At 39.2% G+C, this 27,645-nt stretch overlaps 1 protein-coding gene across 1 annotated transcript; it reads right to left on the reverse strand.

The window, feature by feature from the left end:
* Positions 1-5,556: 5,556 nt before the first annotated feature.
* HIPK3 (homeodomain interacting protein kinase 3) lies at positions 5,557-27,510 on the reverse strand (the record flags this gene model as incomplete). The annotated part of the gene is made up of 14 exons (XM_008948692.1): positions 5,557-8,415; positions 10,024-10,151; positions 10,399-10,634; positions 12,978-13,118; positions 14,020-14,316; positions 15,356-15,517; positions 15,625-15,749; positions 15,919-16,040; positions 19,052-19,175; positions 19,573-19,732; positions 20,500-20,684; positions 21,560-21,646; positions 23,529-23,648; positions 27,387-27,510. Coding segments are annotated over 14 exons (2,488 nt in total), but the record flags the coding sequence as incomplete, so codon positions are not given.
* Positions 27,511-27,645: the final 135 nt, after the last annotated feature.

The following is a 27,645-nucleotide window of genomic DNA, read 5'->3' on the forward strand; positions in this document are numbered from 1 at the left end:
CGCGGCGCCCGGTGAAGAGAAGCCTCCGCCCGCCGCGCCTGCGGGGGCACGCTGAATGAACAGCAGCCTCCGGCCGCGATCCCCCCCTGATCTGTTGAGGCGACTGTGCCCGGTATGACCTTTGGGGTGTAAACGGAGCCGTGCCCGCTCGCAGTGGTCCTGCGTCCTGTCAAGACCCAAAGTCCTTCTCCGCTCACCTCGATAGCCATTTATTGCCAGTTGACATACCTGTGAGCGTCCAGGCCATCTCCGGAGATGGCCGTTATTGTCTGATCTCACTACCTGAGGTGCCAGCAAGCACCTCCTCTGGCGAGGCAGCCCCAGCCCTGCCACAGAGCAGGGCACCACGAGCAGCATTTCTGCCAGCGCAAGAAACGGCTCTGAGAAGAAAGAAGCTGGAGCGTACCACAGCGGTTGACCACTTGGCAGCTACATCCTCAGCCAGCCAGTCCATCACCACGGGAAAGGGCTTCTCCTGTCACCCCCTCTGCACTCACTTGCTCAGTCACTCCCTCCCTGCCCGTGACCACCACACTCAGACCTCCAGGTTGAACGGGGAGCTTCCAAGGACAGAGGCTTGCCTCTGCAACGCTTAGAGGTACACCAGGAAACCAACCAGACCACTGAATGTGTTACGGACGTCAGAGGAGGTGAGCCCCAGTGAGAGGGAGAAGCTGCCTCAGTCACAGTCAGACCAAACATCATGGCAATTAATTCAGTGTTTTCTGTAATCAGCATTTTCAGCAGAGGTAGTGTGAACTCTTTATTCTAGTATCTCTTGGCATTGCTTCCTTGAGTTCTTTTAGTTCCCAGATCATGTGTCTGTGGGCAACAGATGGTGATGGCAGGAGGAGCAAAGCAAAGGTGGGCTGGGGGCAGAACATGCTTCAGGACCCTAAGAGCTGATTCTGAAAGGGTCGCAGCTGCCCCAGCCCACCAGCAATTCCAGCAGGAAGGAAGAAGTCTTTCTGATAAATTCTCAAAAGTCAGGTTCGAGGTAGGACGAACATCAGTATGGGCTAGCCACAGCTGGGCATCCTGCTGCCCAGCTACTCACAGCATCCCCCAAGTCATGATGACACATAATTACATATTTATCTGACTAGTTTAGCACACTCCTGAGTAGCACCAGTACAATTACTCGCCACTAATATGTCCCATTTGTGCCGTTTTACTCACTTTTTTCCTCAAATCACTAGTTCATTCTATGCAAAATTAGCTTTCACATGATGACTGCTAATGATTATCCACAGAGAAAAGATGGCAGTTGCACGATTGTAGTAGTAAAATGGATAGCTTACTCATCACTCGGTTTATTCAGGGACAATGTGTTTAGTGCAAGGCCCTCTGGTGGTGCCTTCTGTTACTTTTAGGGAGCTCTGGGTAAAACCTATGTCGTCATTTTCTGATTTTTTGTAGGTTTAGTCACAACACAACCTTTGTAAGAGATCCATCAATAAGGTAATTTTGACAGCGCTTTTTCCCTGCCTGGCTCTTAACTATTGCACTCTTAATTTTCCTTTATACAGTGTATATATATGTATGTATGCATATATTATGTATGGAACACAAACATTATTTTCCTATCAGATTCCATGGTCATTTTTTAAAATGCCTATTTTCCAGAATGTTGACAGGGTAAAATCTCATACAGCTAGTGAAAAACCATGGCATTTTTACCAAGTAACTGTAGTTAACTACTCCCTAGACTTACCTTTCCCAATGCTATTTGTTTTCATTGTCTAGAGAGGCGACTGTAGTCTCTAGGGCAGTATCTGTGCATCCATACTTGGTGCCAAGATTTGCTTTCCTACATACATGTTCTCCTACAGTGTGCTTGTGCTCTGTATACTTGACTAGCAGATACTTTTTTTTTGGCAAGCAGCACACATATGTTCACCATGTATTCCCTCCTGCAGTTACACACATGGAACAGGGAGGTGAAGTGTACGTACTTCAAACCTGCTTCCCTCTCAGCTAGCAAGGAGTCCATATTCTAGAAGAGGTGTCTTGTTATGGGTAAAGAATCAAGATGCACCATGCTAGTGAGGATCCATTCTAGTTGGCTGAGGAGAGTACACTCTGTAAGACTCTCATGTCTCTCTCTGGGGAAGAGTACTGCTCTACCATGCTATGTAACAATAAACCACTGAGACAAATTCACGTGTCCATGGATTTCCTACCTTTGCCCCAGAGCAGTAGGTTGACATTAGCTGTATGACCCACCCCAATCATTTTGAGTCGTATTTGTCTTTAGGAAGGAACCCACAGATGAGAAGAGACTAGTGGCCATGCAGCGACTTCTCCATGCAGCAAGTGGCAGGCCATTGTCTCCTTCTCTGCAACAGAACAGTTGGCATTTTTCATTTTGATGAATAAGCAGGCCAAATGTATGAACATCTGACTCCACAAATATAACTACAGAATGGAGTCCAGTCTCTAGGCACCTCTACCAACAGGGTGTAAGGGCTCATAACCTGCTGCTTCAGGATTTAAGGAGAAAAATACTTTCAAATTATTATTTCAACTTCTCAGCATGAAGCTTCATCATTCTAACAAAGAATGTTCAGCGCTGTTCCCCATGGCAGAGGCAGCTCAAGTTACCTGAATCAACTCAGAGCACATACCCACCTCTCCTGAGAGATGAAGCGCACCTTCTTGTAGGTAAAAGGTGGGAAGATCTAATTAACATCAATCACCATCAAACCTTATCCACAACTTCCTATGTCTTCCTGCACAGCTGGACATCAGCCTGACCATTTCAGTTGCTGTGTCTTTCAGCAGGGGAAGAGGCAGGAAAGGCTTCAGCATTCCCCTGGTGTTGCCCAGAGCTCTGCACTGTGCCAGACACGTGTCAGGCACTCCAGGCCTGTAAGGAGGCTGCAGCTCTTCACACGGGAGCAGCCACACTTCACAGCCGTGCCAAAACTGGCTCCTGCTGCCTCCGCTCATTACAGGAGCTGAAGTCACAGTTACAGGAGTTACAGTGATTAATGGGAATCCACCAAGACCGTCAGGACTGTACTGCTTCGTGAGGGATGCCAAACAGGAACTTCTCTGTTGCCTCCCAGGGACTGATCATCTCTCCAGCTGAAAAACCAAGTTAATTCACTGAGAAATAGCATCATCCCAAACCCATTTGTCCCACTGCAGATCGGTAGCATGTGACAGCTCCATCGACTCTGAAAGCTTTTCCTTGAATGAATCTGCTATCATAACTGCAGTATAAATTTGTCCTTTGCATTTAGTGACAGGGAAAATATTCACCAAATTTTAAACCAATGTTAGTCATCCTAAGGGCATTTGAGAGGAAGATTATTTACTCATAATTGTCTGCCCTAGTCCGATCCTTCTACAGGACTGGAAAGAGCATAGGGGAAAGACAGACACTACTAACAGAGAACAAGAGCAGGAAGGACTTCACAGACAGCACATTCCCTCTGAAAGGCTCATGCTGCTTTCCATTGTTTGCTGGATGTTGTCTAAAGCAAGAGTGTAAAATACACTGTCTTAAAAAATAGGGCAGTGGCCCCCTTTGCTATGGGAATGTAGGATATTGACACCAACATCAAAATGCATTTAAACGTCAACAATCCATGGGTCTTACTGTAAGGAAGAAAAGGAAACAGCTTTCCTAAGAACAAAGGTGTCTACAGAACTTGGACAGATGTATTTTCATGTAGCCTAAGGTATAGGTGCTGCAGGAAACACTTTGCAGACCGTATGACCAACTTACACTGAAAAGTGAGCAACTGCAAAAGATCAGTAACAGTACCACTGTCAATTCTGAAACCTTTTGGTATCAAAAATATACAGTTCTGTCATTTTAGCCTTTTACATTTCCTTTATGACAGCACCTTAGATGCAATGCTAAGCACAGGAACCCTGCTACGTCATAAGTACTTGTAGCCAGTAGCCTGCTTCACAACAGCTTCCAAGCCACTAGATTTCAGTGAGCACTGTACCCCTGTGGCAGAGTGAGCACATTTGGCTGACAGCCACACCAGCAAATGCACCTTCCATGGATGGCTAGTCCATACCAGGCTGGCCATCTGGAGCCACTGACCGCATGGGGCCATCTGTGGCAGCACCTATCTGCTGGTATCTGGGCCAGATAACCTTTCTCTCTAAGGTTGTAAAAGTAGGACATCCAGAACAAAGAACCTCCAAGGTTTGGCTACACTAAAGGCAGAATCTCAAGACCCTCCTAAGCAACCCTGGAAAGTTAATGAAACGTAAAATTTCAGAAAGAAGAGAAGCTTAGACAAGTGATTATATTAGAATTTTAGAGCCCTCCTCGTGAATTTTCATTGCCCTTACCTTAATCCAGCTTTGATTTAACACAGGAAAAAATGAAAGCCACCAAAAGCCATCTGCTGCAATATATATTTTAATTCAAAGTGAATCTCGACAGTAATACACCATAAATTCTTATTTTGACACTCACCAAAATAGTCACCTGGAAAACCCGCTTTTTGTGACAAAGTACAGAAGGCTTGGTCACATTTAAATCACTGAGAACTAGAAAGAAATACTATCGCAAACTGTAAGAGACATTACATCTATAAAAAATTTTCCCAGTCCTCATATTGTAATATTGCACAGTGCAATTGCTACATGGCCAACTAGTGTAGCATAGAAATCCAAAGCAAAAAAAAAAGCCACGAGTCTACAAATTGTTAAACAGTAACAGTTCAAACTCATTAATCAAGTCTCTATCACTGGGTATTTCTAGAACAAGTCTTCCTACAGCTTGCAGTGTGATTTAACTTTTACTTAACACAAACCAAGGTAATTAGCAGTAAAAACAGAAACGTTAAAAATTAAAACAACAAAAAAAAAGTTAATACAGTAGCATATTTGACCAATAAAACACCCTGAAGTAAAGTTAAAAACTGAACACAAGAAATACCTATAAAATCTTGCAAATTAAAGTAATATGCAGGTATGCAGTTCCATGGTCATGCAGTGTTTTATTTAAAAAAGGCATTTAAATGGTAACGTGTATAAATGCTTCTCAGAGGATGGCTTTTTTCACAGAAAAGGCCCTCGCCCTGAAAGCTTTTTGTTTCTGCAGATGGGCTCCAGACACTTGCAGTGGCAAGAGTCCATTCTCTCCAAGTGTACTGCAGGATGGGGGGGAAAACTCACCCAGTATACTGAATTTAAGCTGTGGCAGGATCCCAAATATTTCATTCTTTGAAATGCAGACATTTCCAAAATTACAATACATAGAAAGAGCAGCAGATCTAATTTGGGGCACGTTTACAGCAACTTCTTCCTGCACACGATCAGATACTGTTATGATATACAAATAATCGTGTCAATTTAACAAGCACGTTAGCTTAAAACCTTAAGCACAGTAAAAAGAAAGTAAATACATTAAACCAATAAAGATCCCCATGGCCCCAGAAAAAAAACAATTGCAGTATTTTTTCTTATCACGATACAAAATTCATGTATTCCATTTGCTCTGGTGATTCTTGGTGTGTCCATTGCCTGCAATGGAGTAAGCACCAAATAAACATTGCTTCCCAACACAAGGGAGTGAACAGAAAACTATCTGCTGGACCACATAGCACAAGTTTGAAGTGGTAAGGTGGATATCCAATTTGAGCATTTCCTTGACTCCCTATATTTAGGCTTTATATTGATATATTGATAAGATTTCAAATCCATCAGGATACTCCCAGTTTCTAATGCATACTTTATATACACACACTTGTACAAAATGCATAGAGTTGATTACTAAAAACACTGAAACTTCTGGGAAAAGTTAGGTTTCTTAATTTTCAGTGTGATTAAAAATGTACTGCTGGTATTTTTTTTCTTTTTTTTTTTTTTAATGATCTAATACTGTTGCATTTTAATAATTACTTAAAAAATAAATCAAATGTAGGCACATTTATTTCCTTCAGACATTCATTAAATAAAACACTGCTTGTGTTAGTGGAGTAAAGAAAAAGATTACCAGTTATTAGCTTATTGACAGAGTTAAAATCAAATGCTTTGCACTCTTATTCCAGTCAACATTGCAAGGATCATATTCCAGATTTTGTTTTAAAAAAAAGTTAAGTCAAGCCTGCAAGATGCAGCGTCTTAAGTGTGTACACAATGCCAATATGAAAACATAAAAAAAATTAAGTTACATCAATACATCCACTTATATGCAGTGATGAGCTCAGAGTTAATGGAGATAAAATACTGATGCAAATAACACACCCCAAAAAAACATATGCAATCATCTTCCATCATTTACAGTATAGTAGTTACAACACTTCAAACATGAAAACAGAATTTAAAAAAAAAAAAAAGAACACACAACAACCAAACCCAAAACCCAGCTTCTATTTCATGTAATTAGACTTGTACAGAAATTAGAAGGCTAAGAAAGAACTAGTTAATCACCTAATTTCACAGCTATCTGAAGTGGCAATCATTATATAGCAGCTTATCTATGATACATTCAAGATAAATGATACAATTTATTACTTGCCCATAAGCTAAAACACAGCCTCAGTTTAATACCTTCTGTAAATCCCATCTCTACACTACAGTATACTTGAGGTCTATGAAAAAGTAGCTACCTTTTATAGGAAATGGATGATTAAGTCTTTGGTGCTGCAAAAGCAACTTCATTTGAACAAAACAAAGAAAACGAAAAGACACACTTACTAAGGAGAAAAAAAATAATGCAAAAAGCATGTAATTTACGTCCCTGACGGAATGTATTAAATAAGCAAACACCCGCAACAGGCTAAAACAAACATTATCATGTAAAAAGACTAAAATCTCTCCCATGCATAAATGAAAGATTGCACACAAAGAACTCACATCTTTTCAAGCTTCAATAGTAAATATTCTGCTACTAGTTATTAAATACTGCATGGTTTGCTCAAGCTAAGATGAAACCACATCATGGATCAATGAGCACTTGGCTTCTTCTCTCATTAGCTAGTCAGTCATGCCTACCGCACCTCTAAACATTTTATTATATCCAATTAGACAAACACTTTTAAAATAAACCACTTAGGTTGTATTGCAGTTCCATTTACCAGTATGAAATACTGTGTTGTGTGTCACTACTCAATAGCTACTGAATCAACTTCTCTTAAGGACTACTAAATTCTTGTGTTGAAGCTACATCATTCTGGGGGGGGAAAAAAGACAGCAAAATTCAGCTACAGCAAAACATGCTGCCTTCTCCATAAGGAAAACACACCCAGTACTAAAATCATACCACACACAACCCAAAATGAGCATTACGCTATCAAAAAATCAGCAGATCTGAATTTTTAAGTGCTGCAGTCCTCAACATTTATATATAAGTAATAACATTAACAACCTCAAATATTTAAGGCACTATGTGTGGGAACAGTTTACAATGCAGCTGAGATTATTAGGACAACGACATTTAAGAGCGATGTTTAGGCTTTTTTCTTCGCCCATGCAAAAGACACATGCAATGTGAAGAACAACAGCTCAACTTTTAGATAAGTGACTCAACATTTAAACACCAAGATACACGATACAAACAAGTTACCTCTACACTGTACTGCTGACACATGTGCATCTGTTGCTCTAGTCCTGTACACTGAATGGCTTCCCAAATGTAGACGTGTCTTGCACTAGTTAGAAGGCAATTTTATAAAAAATAGCAGGAGCAAAACCAGATTTCTGCTCCCGTAAGTCACCTGTCTAAAGTTACTATATAAGAAGATAACATGACCAAAGACAAGTTATACCAAATGTGCAAAACACGTTAAAAGTGAGTTTTTTTTTTTAAAGCTCAGAGTTGTTTAAATTGCACCCAAGTCTACATGATTCAAAAAAATAATTTTCCTGTTGTGCCATGGCTAATATTTAATAAATACCATGTTTCTTCTTTAACCAAACTTGCGTATCATCGAACTTCCCCAGTACAGTGCACTTGAGTCCTCACATAAAGGGGTACTGGCTGAGTTTTGTGGGACTGAGCGGAAACGCCGCGTAGGCCGGTGACGCCGCCAGGTAGGAATGCGGCGGGAAGATGGGCTTGTACTGAGTCTGGGGGATGGTTGGGGAAGGCAGGAGACGGGGGTTTATGCCGACGGGAACCTGGTGCACGACAGCACTGGGATGAGATAGATTGTACGTCGGGTGCTGCAGCAAGGGTCTTGAGGTACATGGCGAGGCAAGGAGGTGGGCAACGGGCGCAGCAGTACTGAGGGGTGCCGACGACGGGTACGGAAGAATAGCAGGCTGTCCTCCAAGGTGGGTACTTCCAGAGAGATGGGCGTGCACGCTGGTGGGATTTGGGCTTCCTTGAGGCAGGGAGAAAGCGTGGCCGGCAACGCTGGCTGGGATGTAAACCTGCTGCCTCCGAGGAGCGTAGTTGCCGTTCCACTCCTGCGGCCCAGATCCAAAGTGCTGAACCTGTCCCCACACAAAAATGGGCAGGTCTTAACATTTCTAAGTATAAAGGGCGTTTGAAAAATGGAGTAATGCACTAAAACTAGTCAACTTAAAATCAAGAGAAATATAGAAACTGGAATAAGTAAATGCTTAAATGAAAAAAAAAGAAACATTAGCTATTTAGACAGTAGCACAGACAGGAAATCTGACAATAAGAGATGGTAAACAGAACACAAGCTATTTCAATGCTCTTGCAAAAAAAAAAAAAAATGCCATGCTGGGCTGTTTTAACAGAAATACCATGTATCACATGAGCAAGGTGCTTATTCCACTCTACTCAGCACTGGCTTGGCATCAATTGGAAGTGCTGCGTTCAGTTTGGGCACCATAATGAGGCACAAAGAGGACAAATAGGAGAGAAATTTTAGAGGAGAGCAGAAAAAATAATAAACGGATTGAAAATATCTGAGACAACTAGGCAAACAGAAGTCTAGGGCTATGATCACAGGAGGATGTGGTAATCATTAACAGTTATAAAGAGAAAGACTAAAAATCAATTACTGCCATTAAATGCTGCAGACTTCAAACTACATAGGACACCTACCAAAGAAGGAAGGATCAGCACAAATTTTTGTAATGAAAGTAACGTTCTACACTTTCTGCCAAGAGGCTGAGGAGCTGCAGTCATTGAAGGGATTAAAAATTAATACTATGCTGATCATATTAAGGTTTTCTTAGAATTAATTAAACCAATCCTTCTGCATAATCTTGCAGAAGGGGAGATTGTGTCGCCCACCCAAACGTTTCTTTCAATCTAAACTATTCAAGCCATTATTGGTAAATCCTCTTATCTATATATAGCATGCTTGCATGCAGTATTTAACTCACAATTTAGCATTCACAGTTAATTCTGTAAGACTTAAACAGGTACTGCTGTTATATTCAATATAACTCCATATATCTAACCAAAAAGCTCAATGCAGCTACAGCTCAAAATTTATTAATTGAAAGTGCTTAAAACTTGATGTCACTTATCAACTTCGGTTCTCAGACAGCACAGACACATTTACTATGTTGTTGGATAACAATAAAAGTAGCTTTTAAATTAACTTCAGGTACCTTCCAACATTGGATTGAACTACCACCACAACCTCTTCTCTGGCAGCAAAGGTAGGAAACAGTTTGCTTTACTAAGCTCTATCTTATTTCTGGATACTCAAACCAGAAGCATTTTCACGCATGCTACTAACAGAACAAGGCTGAAACTTAGCCACAGTTTTTAACTGCACACTACGAGCATTTTAGTGTTTGGAAACAGGAAAAAAAATACACTAAAATATACTTCATTTTATCTCATGCTTTGATTTTGTGTAGGAATTGATCATTTTCCCAGAATGGCTTTTCTATCGTTTTAAAAAATAGTCAGCTGTGTTAAGAAAATGACCAAATGTGAAAGATCCATATGACTTGCCCAGGAAGTTGAAATCCATTTTTCAAGATCTGAACACTTCTGTAATCAAGCTGTTGAAAACCTGCCGTTGCCATTGACAGCAACTGAAATGGAGAGTATTCAGCATGTTTGGAACCTCAAGAGAGAAAAAAACACTTCTTCGATGTAAGCACACATACCTGACTGAAGTTTATATGTTGCTGATGGAATGCTGATGTCAGTTTTTGCTGACGGTTTCCTACAACAGAAGGCTGGTTTATTCTTCCCAAGACAGACCGACCCTTTTTCAGTGGCTGGCACGTAGCATCTTCCAAGATATAAATGAACAATGTTATGGTTTTGTTGTCACTATTCTAACAAAAGTTAGACAAAGTTTCACTTGCTTCAGCATACAAGGAGCAACAATAGAAGTCAACACACAACATGATTAAGAAATGTTTATTACAGATTAGCAGAAACATGAATAGGTCAGAATCTTTGTTATTTATGGCTATTGAATAAATATTGGAATTTCTATTCTTACCTACTGGTACAGAAACTCTGAACTAACTTACCTGTATTCACCATCCGTCCATCAAGACGCAGCCTGTGTTCAAGCCTCAGCTGTGGTACCACTACTGTGCAAACAGCTGCTTTGGGTTCAGAACTAACCAAGGCTCTTTCTTCCTTGTTGTTATTGGTGTTGGCTACAAAGCCATTTTCCACAAATGGGCTGTCATGTCCTGAAGAGTCTGAAGCTGGGGAACCCTCCACTGTATCACATCCACTTTCCTGTTCGTCATCTGACATACTATCAAAAAATAAAAACAAATATATTTTCATAATATAGATGGATTTTATTAAAGTACTGTATAAAATTCACGGAAGTGGAACTACTCGAGGCTGCATAAAAATGTTACATTTCCATCATATAAACATTCAGATGGCAGTTCAATATTCAAACTCATTTCCCACAAATTGCAGGGTTCAGAGAGAGGAGATAACTTCTGCATAAAGACTTAGATGTGTAACCCAACTTGCACTCACTTTTTAATTTATATTTTTAATTTCTATTTTAAATAATCTTGTACTTAGAATTCACCTGAAATTTAGACTTTTAGGCCAAAGGATTGAAAAAGATTTCATTTCTTCCTGAATATAAAACCATAAAGGTCTCCTGGTGGTTATTACACTAGCAGATGAGAACATACTGATCTAATTTCTTTCAAGAAATCAGCCACATCCCAGAGCCTGCATAAAGCGACCCCTGGGGCCTGCAAGAGTCAGGATGGGATAGAGAATGCTGAGGAAGAAATCTGCACAGTAGCTCTCATCTGCATATCAACCACCAGCAGCTACACGAGACCTTATCTACTGAAAAATGAGGTCTCTCTGAAGCTCCTCCAGAGAGCACTGCCTGTGCATAACTGACAGGTTCTTTTAAACAGATTTAGAATAAGGAGGCAAACTCAACACTCTTATTTACACAGTGGCTATTTTGGCACTGGTGGTCTGTGAAATCAGTGCTGGTCAAGCGGTGCAACCTCATTCATTCAACCATTGCTATTATTACCTAAGTAGCCAGAAGGAAAAAACAAGGGGAAAAAACAACTCATAGCCTTTGCTAACATTTATTGAGGCTCCATGCTTGTACCAGAAGAAGAAAAGGCTGGGATGACGGTAAATGCCAGCTGCCAGAAGTGAGACCACAGCCCAGTCAGCAGAACCAGAACCAAATATCTTTTAGGCAGCAAGCACTAAATGTCCTGGGAAAGGAAACTAATTTATGATGAGGTGTTCTGCCAGAAAATATATTAATCTCATCTGTGTATTATTTATTACACAAGCAAAAGGTGCATCACAGACTCATCAGTAACAACAAGAAAATTAACTAGTCTTCAACTGGGCCTGTGCCAAGTATGGATTATATAGACAGCAAAAGACATCCTTCACTTAATGGAGCTAAAATGAATAGTACAGGGTGATGTATAAATAACTGTACATGCTAAACAAAGTTCCCAGTTAGAGAAAACAGGCATGAGGATTAAGAATTTCTATGAAGTAGAAAAACACGAAAATCCCAGTTTATATTAAAAATTGGTGGAATACATGCTTAAGACATGCAAATAATAGCAGTGAATTCACTAACCCCTAAACATACAGTCAAGTCCTCTGGTGATTTTATAGCTAATAAAACAGGTCCTTATAACATAGTGATTAAATTAAGACAATATAAATGAAACCATTTCTAAAATTTAATTATTTGTTTAAAATACTTTGGCATTATGAAATTCATCACAAAAACCCAAAGCCTTTGCCAAACTATCTATGTAATTATGAATCATTTTTTAAAGTAACAAATATTGATACTGTGACAACTCCTGAGCAATTAATTTTATTTCCATATTTTTAACTTTTGTTTCAATTTACTGATTATATCACCATCTGCAGGTGCCCAGCGAGAACATCCCAAGTCAGTGGGAACTTCTGACTGTGTCACAGGTCCATGTTTTACAAGTGTCACTACGATAGATGCTTCAGTGTTAAGCTCTGAGCTACTGCAGAAAAAAGTGCCATTAAATAGTTCAGATTTACATGGAATGTTTTTGTAAGACTGATTTTGGAATAATGTGCAAAAATTAAGGCTTAAGTTAGTGAAGAAAAAGCAGTGAAGATAAAAATATTTTAAAGCTGCTCATATGAACAGTGTCCATGTAAGTGAGGCTTATCTTTGGTAGAAGGAAAATGGCACCAATGTCATTGAAGATTACAATACAAGACACACAGTGGGAGAACAACAGGGTGCAAAAATTAAAGATGTCCTGGTAACTTCAAATTTGTCACATCCTACTTTGGCTTACTTAATTTTGCCACCTTAGAAGATTTTTTCTTCTAAAGGAAGCTGTGTGCAACAAGTTTATATTTTCTGTGTAAACACCATTCATTCAGTATTACGAAAACTTCCAGTGTAGCAAGACAGATCTGTCTGGAATGACAAAAGAACATTCTATGCTTGTGCAACAGAAGGCCAATAAAAGTACATCATTTAGACACACCAGATGGCAAACTAATAAAACTTTTGCATTCTTTAGCATAAACTGAGTCTGCTGAATACTAGCATCTTTCTTTTATTGTAATAAGTGTAACTTTTTACCTGTTGGATCTCTTGCAAGGAGATGGACTAGACTGTCCCGAGGAGCTAGTACTCAGAGTGCTATCAGGACTGCTGAGAGAACACACACGGTCGATGTTCAGGGTGTTCTGGCAGGCTTCACAGTCAAGGCTATCTTTGCACCTACCACACAGAGACAAAGTGAGCTAACAGACCATCTCTCATTTGTTCTCTCCATACACCACAGACTTAGGTGTCATTATGGAATGAAAAGGGGTCAAACACAAAAAAACGTCCCTTAAATGTAAACTAATATCCAGTCCCTTGTTTCTTTTACATCCCAAGCAGATTTCAAACATTTTCAATGTTCTTTTGGCAACCCTAGACTAAGCATGCATTTTTCGAAGCCTACTCCATGAATAAATTTTTTCACCGAATCAGTACTAAATCAATCAGACAAAAGATTTTACTGCAAGAGAGCCTCCAAGTATCTGCCAAAATTTAGATGTAAAATATAATATAGATTTATAATAAGTTCCTCTATTTTTACATGTAATGATTCTGAACTGAAGTCAAATGAATATTAAACTTTTAAGCTGTCATTTAAAATAATACATGTTTCTCTGATAGCTTTGCAAAAGAAAACTCCTTTGGGGGACCACACTTGGCATCTGCTTTTATACCCAAATGCACCCCTTTTCATAGCCTTACAGCAGTATTCTTCACCCACACGTATGTAATATTACCTAATGTATGCTACTGCTAGAATGAACATTGACTATGCAAAGCCAGACAACTCATCTTCAACAAATAAATAGGGCATGACGGTATTAAGAAAATAAAGTATGCTGGACCTCGAAGTATTCTAGTGTGAAAACGTCCAATGTATACAGATTAACAAGAGAGATTTTTGAAAGTATTTTTCGTTTTCTCATGTTATACTGCTACAGAGTTAACTTCCAAAGAAATTTGAGTAGAAGTGCATTGTTTATCTTTTTTAAACTCAAATTCACTAAATGCAGCAGCTATGCTAAGAGAGCTATATTTACGTAAGACCTCAATAAAAGTAAGCCCCAGTTCTTACTCTCTCAGTGAGCGCGCTCGCCCGACGTCGTCCTCCTCGGTGTCGCTGCCGATGGTGATCAGGCTGACGGCCGGGCTGGGGGAGCCCGCCAGGAAGATGGCCTGCCGCTGCTTGCCGGGGCCGCACGAGGCAGGGCCCAGCCTGACCGAGGCTCCACAACAGCCACCTTCCCGGCCTTCTGGGTTATGATTGTCCTGTGCTTCTATACAACTTATTCTCTTGACAGCCTTCAGGTTCAGTATCTTTGGAGATAGAAAGGCTGAATTTTGGATGTTGGTATTTTGTAACACGTTGCTCCTGTGAGGAAAGCACACCGTTTGGCATTTAGTGAATTTCTGCCCACAGCCCTGAGAAGTGGACTGTTTTCAACAAAGAAAGTAATGCAGGTTAAACCACCAATTTTCTAAGCTAACACAATGAGAAACATAAAACAGTAAACAGTCGTAAATACCTGACATGCATAAATTCGTACATTACTTAAAAAAAAAAAAAACAACCAAAAAAAAAAAACCCAAACCAAAACAAAAACAACCAAACAAAACAAAACAAAAAAAAAAAAAAAAAAAAACAACCAACAACCAACAAACAAACAATGTAATATCAAGGACTGAAATTTGCAGCAGCATTGAATACAATGCACTGGAAAATCCCATTTTCTTAAAGAAACAAAAGAAACAAAGATCCTATTTAGGTGAAAAACAAGCAAACAAAACCTGGCCAAATTTCCTGCAAAGATTCTCCCTGAAAACAAAAGCTGGCAGCCTCTAGATGAAATCCTTGCTTAATGGAAGACTGCTGACATTGCCCTTTGTAACCCACACTTTCCCCTTTATTGAGCAACTCACACCTTTGCAAAAACTCTGTATGGCAGTGGGACATATTTTCTTCAGCAAGCAGCTGAAGTATTTTTGGCTACCAGTGAAAGAAAGACTATTCTTAAGACAACTGTAAGGCACACTGTGACCCTGTTACATAGCATCTCTTTATTTTTAGTTGTCTAAACCTGATACATCCTCGTATACATAAGCTTAGGAATATCTCATTAGAGCTACCTCAATATACTCTTATACCTTCCCAAAGGCTATAAAGACAACTTTGCTATCATGATAAGCACATACTAATCAACAAGAATTCAAAACACTTACTGCAAATACTTTTCCATCTAGTCTGCATTACCAAAATATCACAGAAAACTTAGTGCAGAAAGGACAAATCTTCCCAAAGAATTATGTACAATTGTCACTAACAAACACACCACTTATACAGGTTATTCAACTGCTCATTGAACAGCAACCACAGACACACTATCTTTGAATGTTAGAAATACTCTACCAACCTGTTCTGACACAGTTTGTTCCTCTTGGTAGCTGCAGGCTGAGGCCAGACAACGTGTGCAATGCCCACACTAATTGGCTGAGGGGCAGACAAGGTTATCTGATGGGTTAAAAGAGGCTGCTGTATCACTGAATTGTAATGGGTGCCCTGGGTAATCATCTTCCTGAGGAAAGTAAAGGAAGTTTTAAATTGCAAGTCATTTGCATTAGCATCCATAGGTCTTGTTAAACCCAAGTCGTTAAGGTATCTCACAAAAGTAGGTGAACTTACCCCCAGTCTCCAAGTCTCTGTGGGCCAGCCACAGGGTCAGAGGCCAGAGATGAGGCAGGAGCTGCCACTGGTGCTACTTGCTGCCATGCAGGAACCAGTATTTGCTGGGTCTGATTGGACCACGTCTGTTGTGAAGCAGAGAAGATTTCATCAAATGGGCAACAACTGAATTTACATTAGTGGCTTGTAGTTCAGCACAGAACAGAAGGACTACAACAGGGCAAAACAGTTAGGGTGAAAACATTTACTACCTAATAACACCACAAATATTTTTTACTTTAAAAGGAAGCCAACCTGAGAAAGGATTCCTGCTTGAATCTGTAGTGGCTGAATTGTGTGGCCTTGAGTCACCAATGGAACTGCATTATCCACCCTCAGGGAGAAACTGGTGGGTTTACTATGGTTTGTAGGAATTCCTATCAGGGAGAAAAAAACGTACCCAAGCTTTAGGCAAAACACCAGCCTGGCATATACTTTCTGAGCAAAACGCAAGCATAGAACATAATTTCATAACATTTTACTGTTTTTTCTTCATCTGGTTATGACCAAATTCTTTAGTTCAGACTTTCAAGCCAAATAAATAAACATTACTTATCTGCACAATTATTTGATGCTGTAATTTCCAGAACCAACTGTCAATAGCTGCTATTTGGAAACGGACTATTAGAAAGAGGAACGACTTTGGCAGACAGTTCTGCAAAGCTAAGCATCTACTCTATCACAAATTACACTAAACATATTTGAAAGGAAGCAGACAAAAGTAACCAGAACTGAATTTCAAAGCTCCTCACAACTGACTCCACATCTCATGTTCTGTTTTTCCAGCTAGCTGAAACCCACTCCTCTTATCTTTTATAGCTGGCAATGCTCTTACTAGTTACCAGCTCTTTTGTGGGAAACAATGTAAAATTCTCTGTGGATATCAAATATTTGCATTAGAATCCATAATCCTACTCATCTCTTCATCAAGATAACGGAAGCCATAGTGCCATTGGAGTATTAGCACAAAAGCATAATAGGAAAAAAGATGTATCTCATGTTCTGTGTAGATTTTATTATTGTCACAGGAAACTAAGATGTAGAGCAATACTTACTACTAATAATAATTTTTGATATAATAATGTTAAACTACAATGAAAGGTGAATTCTTTTTTCAGCAGATATTGCAACAGAACAGCTATGCTAGAAGAAACTACTGTTTCAGCAAATACATTAATTTCTTCTTCTAAGTTCATTTTGTATCATGTGCTTTTTTAGTCAAAGGCCAAGCAATGCATGTTCATAGGGAACTACCAAACAACTACTAAAGACTTTTGGTCTGGGTTTTTTTTTAAATCTTTACAATAAAGAAGATCTTCATCTGATGCAATTCTCTCACGTCATAACACAACACTAAGTTTTAACCATGAAGTCCAAAGCTTTTAATCTCGAAACACTGTTGACTAGTTTTTTCCACACAACCATCTAGAACAGCAACACCTTAACTCTGCCACAAGTAGCCAGCTTTAGCTTTTCGGATATTTGACAGAGCAGCCAAGCAGGAAAATGTTGAAGCAGTGCCAGATCCCATTAATATCCCTCTCCCCACACACCAGCAACTCAACTTGTCACTTATGCCATGAAAATAATCTATTCCCCTCATTCAAGCTGTAGCACAATTTAAATTTGGAATTTTATCATCATACTAAGAATGCAGTATAGAGATCACAGGTGAAGTATTTGCCTGCACTGTTTCCTTTTCCATAATCATTTTATTCACCTGGGTATCATGAAAACAGTAGAGTTTTTAAGTTATTACATATGTCATTGTGTAAAATATATACACAATTTAAATATGAAATTACTTAGCCATACTAAGTGCTCAGAAGGAAATCTGTATGAAGCTGTGCATTTAGCTCATATAGGCTGTGACTCTGCATGCTGAATACTCAAAGCTTCCATGAGTTTCCAGAACCCAAGACAGATGCAGCAGCCACAAATAACATTACTGATAAAGTCTGCTGTATCTGTCTTTATCTAAAGAGATAAAGACTTCCCAGGCTCTAAGTTCAGGGTGGAAGTGTTTTGTGGTTTTGTTTTTTTCCCAGACAAATCCAGGGTGATTTCTAGAACTTTAAAATGCAGAGGGAGAACTAAGGAGGAGTGTGAAAGTCATTCTTAAAAAACCCTACTTCCCATAAACACCATCATTTCAAGATCTGATCTCAGCATGAAGCTGGACATCACCAAGAGAGATAAATCACATCTTTGGAAATGAAGACTATAATCAAGCTAACTTAATAAGCAAACAATATAAATTACCTTTCCCCTTCCATAAATGACTATTACTAGGATAAGAAAGGTTGTTTTTCATCAAGTCCTGTCTGCTCAGCCCATTATTAACAGAAAAATTACATTTTGCTTGATATGTTCTGAGATCTAAATGAAGTTTTAAAAACCCCTCAGAAAAACAGGACCCATATTTGCATGATGCAAATACATTTGTTTAAGGAAACAGGTCAACTGCATTGCCATGTGTCCTTCTAGAGATGCATATGCTTATTTGGTTGTTTTCTAACTGCAGAAATACTTCTGTACTGGCATCTCCACCTTGCAGTCTTCCAGACGTTTCTAAGAATTGAACTCTAAGCCAATTATTTCTTTCAACAAGTAGAAAACTGCATGCCGAAATCAGTCTTATCCTTTGTGATACAGGAGAGTTCAGCCAAGCTGCCCTTTCCTCCTCACAGCATGATGCAATAAAAATTCTCAGAGATTTAGGTAAGTGTTTTCCACCCACCAGAATGCTGCAGCAGTTCTATCTAGCTGTCCTGGCTCATCATGACCATAGGACAGTATATGTGACAATGTCTACATAGGGCAGCTTCATCCTTAAAAGAAGCACCAGGTATCCAGATGCTTTCTCAAATATTCACTTGGAAGTAAAATAAAAAACCTGACAATTATCACAAGAACCATTGCATTTTCTTATCCTTATCCTGAGGGTATCCCTAGGGATGTAACTGGGGGACAACCGCACCATCAAAAAATGCACCACAGCACCACTATTCACTTCATCTTTCTTGTTCCCTCTTAAATTCTATTTCAGACTACCCTCCTTTCTTGCTTCATCTTTCACATTGTGTCCCTCTATTTTATCTGAGATATATACAGATATAGATATATGGATACATATAGTTAGATGTGTGTGTCTGGTACATGAAGATGGACTCTAGATTGCTTAAATCATTTTCTGCAGATGCTGATTTGTCTTTTCTTTCAGAAAAGTACAACGTATCTTGATCTGACTCACATGCTACATATTTTTAATGACATAATTATGTTAGATACATAGTTTACGTGGATATAGTGGAAAACCAAAGTGCTGCTAACAGATGGATGGTAATGTTTGTATTTCAGGAACAGTAACAATTACAGCTAAACATACCTTGAATAGTTGGAGGACATATAATCAATGCCTGTTGGAAAACATCACTGCAACCAAACGGAGCAGCTCCTGCCTGCAGTGGTATCCCTTGGTGCAAAACTGAATGGGCAGATGCAGTTAACGCCTATGGGAACAGATTCAATACAGGCAACATTATAGCTGTGAATCTAAATCTCTCACACACTTATCCCACCAGCTTATATAATAAACGACTGAAATAACTTAAATTAAAATTTCAAATCCATGTCAGATGATGAGATCCTGTTTGGCCACGGGAGGGCACTACAATACAGCACTGCTTCATTACAGCAATCCCAGTTTAACTTAATTTGGAAACATACTGAATTCTAAGTGGTCTGATTTCTTATCCACTTAAGAAAACCCTACAAAAAAATGAGAGGAAAACACAGAAGATTTTGTCACTTAACAGATGCACTTTTTTCAATTATGAAATTAATCAGAGAAACTGCTTTAACTTAATTTATGATTTTTTAAAAAAAAAAAAAAAAAAAAGTTTTTACCTGACTTCTTACTGGCCCAATTTTGGTAAAGCTCGCAGTCAAATTTGCTGCACTGCCTGAGGCAACTGGTCTCATAAATGATGTTTTATTGCGATTACTTAAGTCATATGAGTTTGATCTGCATTTGCAAATATCCATGATATGAAAGCAGGACTTCACTCTATCAAAAAATAAAAATAAGTTGCTTTAATTAGAATTACATGTTAAATGGATAAAACAATTCCCCAGAACAAGAAAAAAAAAATTTCAAATCCACATTTCCCAGTTTCACTAATTTGTATCATACACAAAAGTAGAAAAAAGATATACTACTACTACTGTGTTCATATCAAGCCTTTGTAATACACATTTTAAAATCAAGGCTACTTCCTGCTCCTTGCATCTAATACCATTCTCCAGCACCTGCATACGAGCAGGAAGGAAAGTAAACTAAATGGATGGAAAGCTCTTTCCTTCAGTGAAATGACTGCTGTTCAGGAAATCTACTGTGAAATACACAATTCCACAACTGTAACAAAACTTTCAATATATTCCACACTAATCAATACATAAAAGAAGGTATCTGGGATGTTCATCTCAAAAGGAAATGCCTACCCTAGCTCTCAATGACTGACAGGAGGTAAGGCTCTTCATACTTTCAAAAATCAAGCCTAGAGTTTCTGCAGTGTTGGAATTTCAACAAGCAGGCTTAACAATGATAACTTAGAAATCTGTTGCTCTGAATGTTACTTTTCAGAAAAAAAAAAGTCATACAAGCCATTTCCTTGACCAAGTATATGTATCTAATATTGCAAGTACTTGAAAGAATTCTCTAGGATGTCACAAAAATGAAAGATTGTGCTCTCTGATAGCAGAGGAAACAACACTATTATACACATTAATCACTATAACAGAGATTTTAAAAAACAATTTTTGTGTGTTACATACTGGTTGCTATGAGGAAAATCAAGGAGGTGCTTCATGGTAACAAAAGAATGGTTCAGGGTCTCAGCTGGAGTGATTCTTAAATCAGCATCAATAAGCAACATTTTCTTCAACAGACTGACAAACTCCCTCCTATCTGCCTTCTCTGCCAACAGGTCACTTCCTTCCAAATCCATCACCATGTTCACCTGGCATAGAACCAACAGTCAGACAGAAGACATGCACATTAGCTTAACTCTTTTTGTTATTGCTTTCTGTTATAAAATAGTAATATTCAACAATTTTATCATGTGGGACACAGTGAATTTGCCAGCTTATTCCAGGACAGTTGGCTTGGAATTGGTGACAATTGTTTTCCTGAACACACACTACTACCCTTGTACCCTCCCCATCTAGAACCCCGTGAAGGCTTTATTCTAGTCCAGAACTTGGAATTTAAGAAGTAAAATTTGGGATAAAGATCTTCATATGATCTAACTTAAACTACAGAGGTAATGGTAATCTGAAAAAAATAAAAAAAAATTAAAAATTCCAACATATTGAGATTTTATTATTTTTCAGGATATGGAAAAGAACAAAAGATTTCCGTATGTCATTGACCAGGGAGTTACAAAGCTAAAGAAAAGTGAGGAAAGTCAGTGGTGGATTTTTTTTTAAAAAAAGAAAGGAAAAAAAAAAAACCCTTATACTATTAAGACAGCAGAATTATACTGGCAGTTATGTAGTTAAGACAGCAGGGTGCATATGCATTCTTGTTTGACCCAGGATGGCAGATAATGTAGAAGATAAAGCACATATTATACATCAAATAGAGGGGTTCCCCCACCACCAGAATAAATACCGTTGTTTCACCCTAGCAATGAGAAAGGAAGATCTTTATAAAAAGCTCAAGGGGCTAGAGCTAGACATTTCCCTCTGAGCAACATATACAGAAAAGAATAGATATGACTGATATACAGTAAATAATATTCCAAAAGGTGTTTATTTCAAAGTTAATATGTTTTAAAGTCATCATTCATTCCCACATGCTCCTTTTGCACAGGAAGAATGCTTTAATACTCACATGCACTATATCATCCAAACTGTGGAAAATGTACTTTCTGGCCTCTTTAGACTTCATACCTGTCTCTGCCTCATGCTCTTCCAATGTCTCAAAAAAGAAAAGGAAAGCTCAGTTTAGAAGTTGACAACAAAGGTCACTCTATAATTACAAAGTAGCTTTACATGTTTATTGACCTAAAAAAAAATGGGTTTTTTTGTTTTGTTGGTTTCGGTTTTAAATAGTATTTCAATTGTGTATTTGCATGCTGCTTTGCTAATTAATTTCAATTTTCTAAGTGAACTTACAAAACCTACTAAATTTCACATCTGACCATGGTACTAGATTACAACAGATGGTTTGTAAATCACACAGGAAGCGCTGAAAGCCTAGTAAAGAGTTGTTTAATGAAACTCCCCCATGAACTTATGTTTTTATACATCACAGATTTTCTATCACTTGTTATTTAACCCATTTTTTCAAATTCAGACCTTTAGCTGCAAACAATAACATCATGTCACTGTAAAAAAAAAAATAATACCAAACAACCCAACCAACCCCACCCAGGCAGACTCTGTTCAATTTCTCTTTGTTTTCTTTTTTCTTTTGTTATTTTTGTACTCTCATTCCTCTGTGTACACAACAGTTGGTGTAAATATTTTAAATACTGAAGTATGAAACAGTTAAATCCTAGAGAACGCATGCAATCACTCATTAGTGGTTTATGAGATGGAAGAGCACTTTGTTACAACTTCTCTCTTTCAACACAGACAGCCCCAGTAGGCTGGTGTTGCAAGAGGCAAGGCAGGACTGCAGGGGGGAAAAAAAAAAAAAAAAAAAAGGCATAAATTACAGAAAAGTTTCCAAAATCAGCTTTGACAAAAACTGCAAGTTAATGACTAATGGTCAATACCAAAAAACCCCTTTCTTCCTCCAAAACACCACTTAGTCTGGTGCAAGAGAATGAAACTCTGCAAGGTAACAGTTTCTGATAATGGGGAGGGGTGTGTGCATCAAGAACTCCTTTAGGTTATTCCACAGGGAGCAGCCAGATGTAAACTGTCACTTAATGATCAACCACCTTAAAACCCAGAACAGCAGAATAATCAGGAGGGTGTAACTGGAGAGCCCTCCCATAACCCAGCCCCAGCAGCACAGAGGGCAGGACGGCTCAGCCCAGCGCCGGGGATTTACCGGCTTGCTGCGCAGTTACGCAACCTGGGCTCTGAGCTCCTCAGCTGCTGGGTACTGCACGAGTCCCGTCAGCTCTAACTGCTTCCTGACTCCCAGCGGCAGGGAAGCTGCACCACGAAGCAGAACAATTAAAAAAATATAGATAGATTTGCCGAAGAAGTTAAAATTCTGCTCGTCGCTAGTGTGCAATAATGCTGCTTAGAGAGAAGCAAGGTGTGCAGCCCATACTTGGTTTTTTTCCATTTCATCTGCTTTCAGTGTATTGCAGTTTTCATCCAACAAAGACTGTCTTAGCAGGAGATCTGAAGGAAATGAGCTGTACATGGTCATGTTGTTTCTTAATCTCCTTTTTCTCCTAGAAACTTCTGATCCTGAAGCCCATTTCAAACAAATTTTGATAGAACAGTTTAGGCCCCAGAAACAAATTATTTAAAGAGAAATGAAAAGCAGCACCAAGCAAGAGGAAAACATAGACACTCAAACCCAAGCAAAACAAAAATTCAAACCAACCACCTCATTAATACCTCTGGAGATATAAGGCTTAAATTTGAGTTCTCCACCTGGCAGAGCCTGGTATCTGTAGCAGCTTTGTCCCTGTGCCAGCCGCCAGGAGGGAACGTGGGCACGAGCTTGGAGCACTGGCTTTGTGGGATGGGAAAAATGGAAGCGATACAGAGCTGGGACTGATAAAAGCCAGGAGGTAGAGAAGGGAGCTAATAGTACTGTAGTGAATCTTGGCATCTCTGGTTTCTCTGCTCACAAAATAGTATGCTGTTTTCTACTACGCTTCACCGTTTACCTTTAATCTCCAACCAGAATACGGTGCATCCGTTTCTCTACAGAAAAATCTTGCCGTTTTTGTTCCCATGCTTAACAACTGCTCTCCTGGCAAACCTTGAGTCTGTGAAATGTAACGAATCTGAGGAAGAAAACAAAACAGAACACAACACAACAACATGGGAAATAATTTACCTCATTTTAGAAACATGTCATTGTTAAAAATCTGTTATTTCATCTAAAAAATGGCAAAATGAACCACCCTCAGAGCACTGTAGTTCAACATCTACATTTTATGTAGGGGAGACACCTAACACTGAGTGCTTGATACTGCTCTGTCTCTCAGAGAAAGCTATACATAAACAAACCTCTGAAGTGACCTACATAAGCAAGCTTTTTAAGGAGCTGAGGAGAGTGGCTGTCATTACCTCCTCAACCCATTCAAATTGTAAATGTAGTATTTTCATTCTAAACAGGAAAATTAGGAATGTTTTGCTTGTTTGATGATTTTTTTTTTGCATTCTCTCCTTACACAACTTGATAAAAGTCCTTTCCAGTCACTGTTTCCAGTGTATGGGTGTTGTACGCATCAGATACACCTGCATTTCAGCAGCATGTCCTACTTGGAAGGGAAATGAATGTACAACCTTTAGGCATCCAGCAAAAAACACTGTCTGTGTCTGAGAAAATCTGCTGCTGAATGCAATGGGAATGGACTAGCTTCATGCCTGAAATAGCCAGATGCTCTTTTCCACCAAAGTACACTTTTATTTTAGTTACTATGCATTTTGCATTACCTTTCTTAAAGCTGACGATCTAAGTATTACCTAATTTGATTCAGATTCAAGGCTTTGACAGAAATCTGTTGAAACAACACGTTATGATGTGTTTTAACTGCTGCGCATGCAACATCAATTCACTGTGCAGGGTGGAAGTTATCCCAGAAGTAATACTTCTTTAAAAATTAAATAGCAAAAAAAAAACTTCAAGAAAGACATGTTGAAATAAAAATTGGCAGTAATTGAAAATTGAGCTTGTTAGAGGTTGGGATGGAGGGAGTACAGATTCCAGCAGCCAGGGCTGAAGGTCTGAGAGGATTGATGGCTGAGGGGCTTTGGGCAGGGTCCCATGCCACATGCCTCCATAGAAGGGCTGAGAAATACTGATGGGCAGTAGTGAGGAAAGGTACACAAGGGGCTTCTGATAAAACAGCTTCTGGTACTTGCTATTCTCTCTAATTCCCTGTATCACGGAGCAAAGAGAATCCCACTCTGACCAGAACTCTTCTTAGATCATCTGTTTTCTAAGCATATTATGAAGTCTTAGAAATTGGCCAGGGTGGGGTGAGCAGAATGCATTTATTAAAAAATTTAGCAGTTAAGCACCTATGCATGTTTTCAATTACTATTAAACCTCAGAAGACATGGCTGTTTTCCACAGAAGTACAGCTATTACTAGATATAAACACAAATGAACGTAATGACCAAGATCTTCCTATCAAGGGCTAGTATGTTGGTTCCCACATGCCAGGGGGACAGCAGAGAAAAATGCAAAGAGCCCTTACCTATTCATTTACTCAATGACACACATCCTGTGGGAGGAGGAAAGCAGTTTCCTTAGAAGCCACCTCCTATGACTGCTGTCCTTGTGTACACTGTGGAAACCCCTGAATCAAATTTCTCCAAAGTAAGTTTTACAGACCTGCTTGAGCACAATGATAAGGTTCACTAAAGGTAGTTTGTGGTAGTCCAGAGCAGGTTACAGCTCCTCTTCCACCATAAACTCTCCAACATGAACATCAGACAAGTGTTAGATGATGTATTAGCTGATGCTCCAAGCAAACATGAATGTCTGTCTTTATCTTTTGCCTTTTAAATTCAGTATTCACTTGTAATGCAAGCAGAAAAATCTTGCAGGCATCCAGATTGACCCCTAATCCATGTATTTCTTTGCATGAAGTAGAGCATCTTGGGAGGTGTCTGTCATTAGTGACAATGCTGTTTACTTGCCCTGTCTGGTAGTATCTAGAAATCGAGCCATGTTGGCCCTGGGCCTACAATGGCAAGAAACAAGTGAGAGGAACATGCTGTCATAAGGCTGTCTAAAACTGAGAAAAGATGAGCCAGTGAGGACTGTGAAGGTAGGCACTCTGTGCACCACATCACACTGCCTTCTTCTGCCTGTGTTCCGTGCCTGACAAGATGGCTGTGGTGCAACAGGGGAAAGAAAGTCTTTTCTTCTCAAATAGGATACTGTTACTGCTCTCTGTACAAAAGTCAAAGGCTCACAGCTCTGTAAACCCATAGACACATTAACATCTGGGCTGCTGCCACCATGACAAATCACAAGTTGAGGGAAGTGCTGGGACATGGGCAGCGTTCTCCACCGTTCAAATCCCCACTGCACCGTAAGCCACTGAAGATGTGGTCCAAAGCCACATCCACATCCAGAAGCAGCACCTGCCTGTGTGTGAGATCGTGACCAGAAGACCATGAACTGGGCTTACAGGTCCTTCCTCACCCTCAGCAGCATTACTTTTAACAGCTACTTAACAGCAGTACGGGGTCAAAAGTGAAAGCAGTTCTGGAAATTACTTTTTTTGAAAGTCCAGATCTTCTCTGTCTGTCTCTTTCAAAATAAGAGGCAAATAAATTTGCCAAGTTCTTAGAAATTTTTGAGACACTATTACAGAATCTTTGCAAGAACAAATGTCTTCACTTTTTCCTTAAAGAACATAATGAATTACATGGTTGTTAGTTGTTTTCTCTTTCATTCTCCATTTTAACAGTAATACCCTGCACAAATGCCTTCTAAATGCATCAAGGCCTAAATCCATGTACCACTCATAGCTTACTTCCCACCCATAAACACTGAATTTTGTGTAAATGAAGGAGACTGAAATAGGAATTGTTACCAAAATCAACACAAAAATCAATATATTCCCTCACAGTCATTTTAACAACAGAATTTTTAGAAAAGTAGGTCTGATCTGGAAGCTCAGGGAGCCAAAAAGCCCCTGTGTGAAGATCAGGATTTTAATAACCTAAATAACATGCTGGAAGAACTGCCCCTCATCTAAATCTTGATTCAAAGATGCAGAAGCTGGTAAGAAGCCAGTGCTGTTAGCTCTGGGATCTTCAGCAGATTTCTTCACTTGCAAAGGTCAAAATCAGGTGGGAAAGTCAGAATGCTGATTGCATTCCTTCCAAATTTCCACATTAAGCTACGAAATGAAATACTTCTCTCTCTCGAGTGTTTTAAATAGAAAATATTCTACATCTTTCATTAGAAAAATTTTAGTCAGCTCACTAATGCCAATGGTGTCAGCAGCTGAAAACTCCAAAAGAGCAAAGGCACAGCTTCCATCTTCACCTCTGTATATACACAATATTATTGTGACATTTGATTCTCGTCCCTCGTTAAGTACAGGCTCTCAAATCTTTGAACTATACAGGGTTTCCAGAAAGCATCAGGAAGTGTTCAGAAGGCAACTAATCCTGTCATCTGAACAGACATTCCAGAGTCAACCTTGTTCATGCTAAGTGAGATTATAGTGCAATGATAGCGGCCACAAACTTTGCCTTCCAGCAGAAAAAGCAGCTTTTTTTGCATGATAGGGGGAAAAAAGAAAATAAAAAAAAAAAAGAAGGGGGGAAAAATAGAACTTTCATTCAGAAAAGCAGCACAATATACAACATGGTCTGGAAACAGAATTTGTGTTTCTAGGACAATCAATAAGACTAAATTAATAGCATTGAACTGACTTGAAGAAATACTGCTCAGTAGAGGACATTATTAACATCTGAAATCCTGTACCTCATGATCTGAAATTCTTAAGTTGCAGAAAGTATGCATATGTTTGTGAAGTTTATTCTACTACCTGGTCATATTCCAGTGCTCCTGGGTACAGTGGCCATCCAAGAAACAGCTCTGCAATCACACACCCTAACGACCACATGTCTATGGCTTCACAAAACGGCAGTCCCAGTATGATCTCTGGTGCTCTGCAAATTAAACATGGTTACTGAAATTTTTCCATAGGGGAAAAAAGGTAATTCAATAATCCAACATGACAGAAGAAGCACAAAACCTGTTATTTGAAAACAGGCTAATTATTTAAAAAAAAAAAAAATCAGAAA

The sequence above is a fragment of the Merops nubicus genome, unplaced genomic scaffold, assembly GCF_000691845.1.
Source record: "Merops nubicus isolate BGI_N331 unplaced genomic scaffold, ASM69184v1 scaffold22051, whole genome shotgun sequence".
Classification (NCBI taxonomy): domain Eukaryota; kingdom Metazoa; phylum Chordata; class Aves; order Coraciiformes; family Meropidae; genus Merops; species Merops nubicus.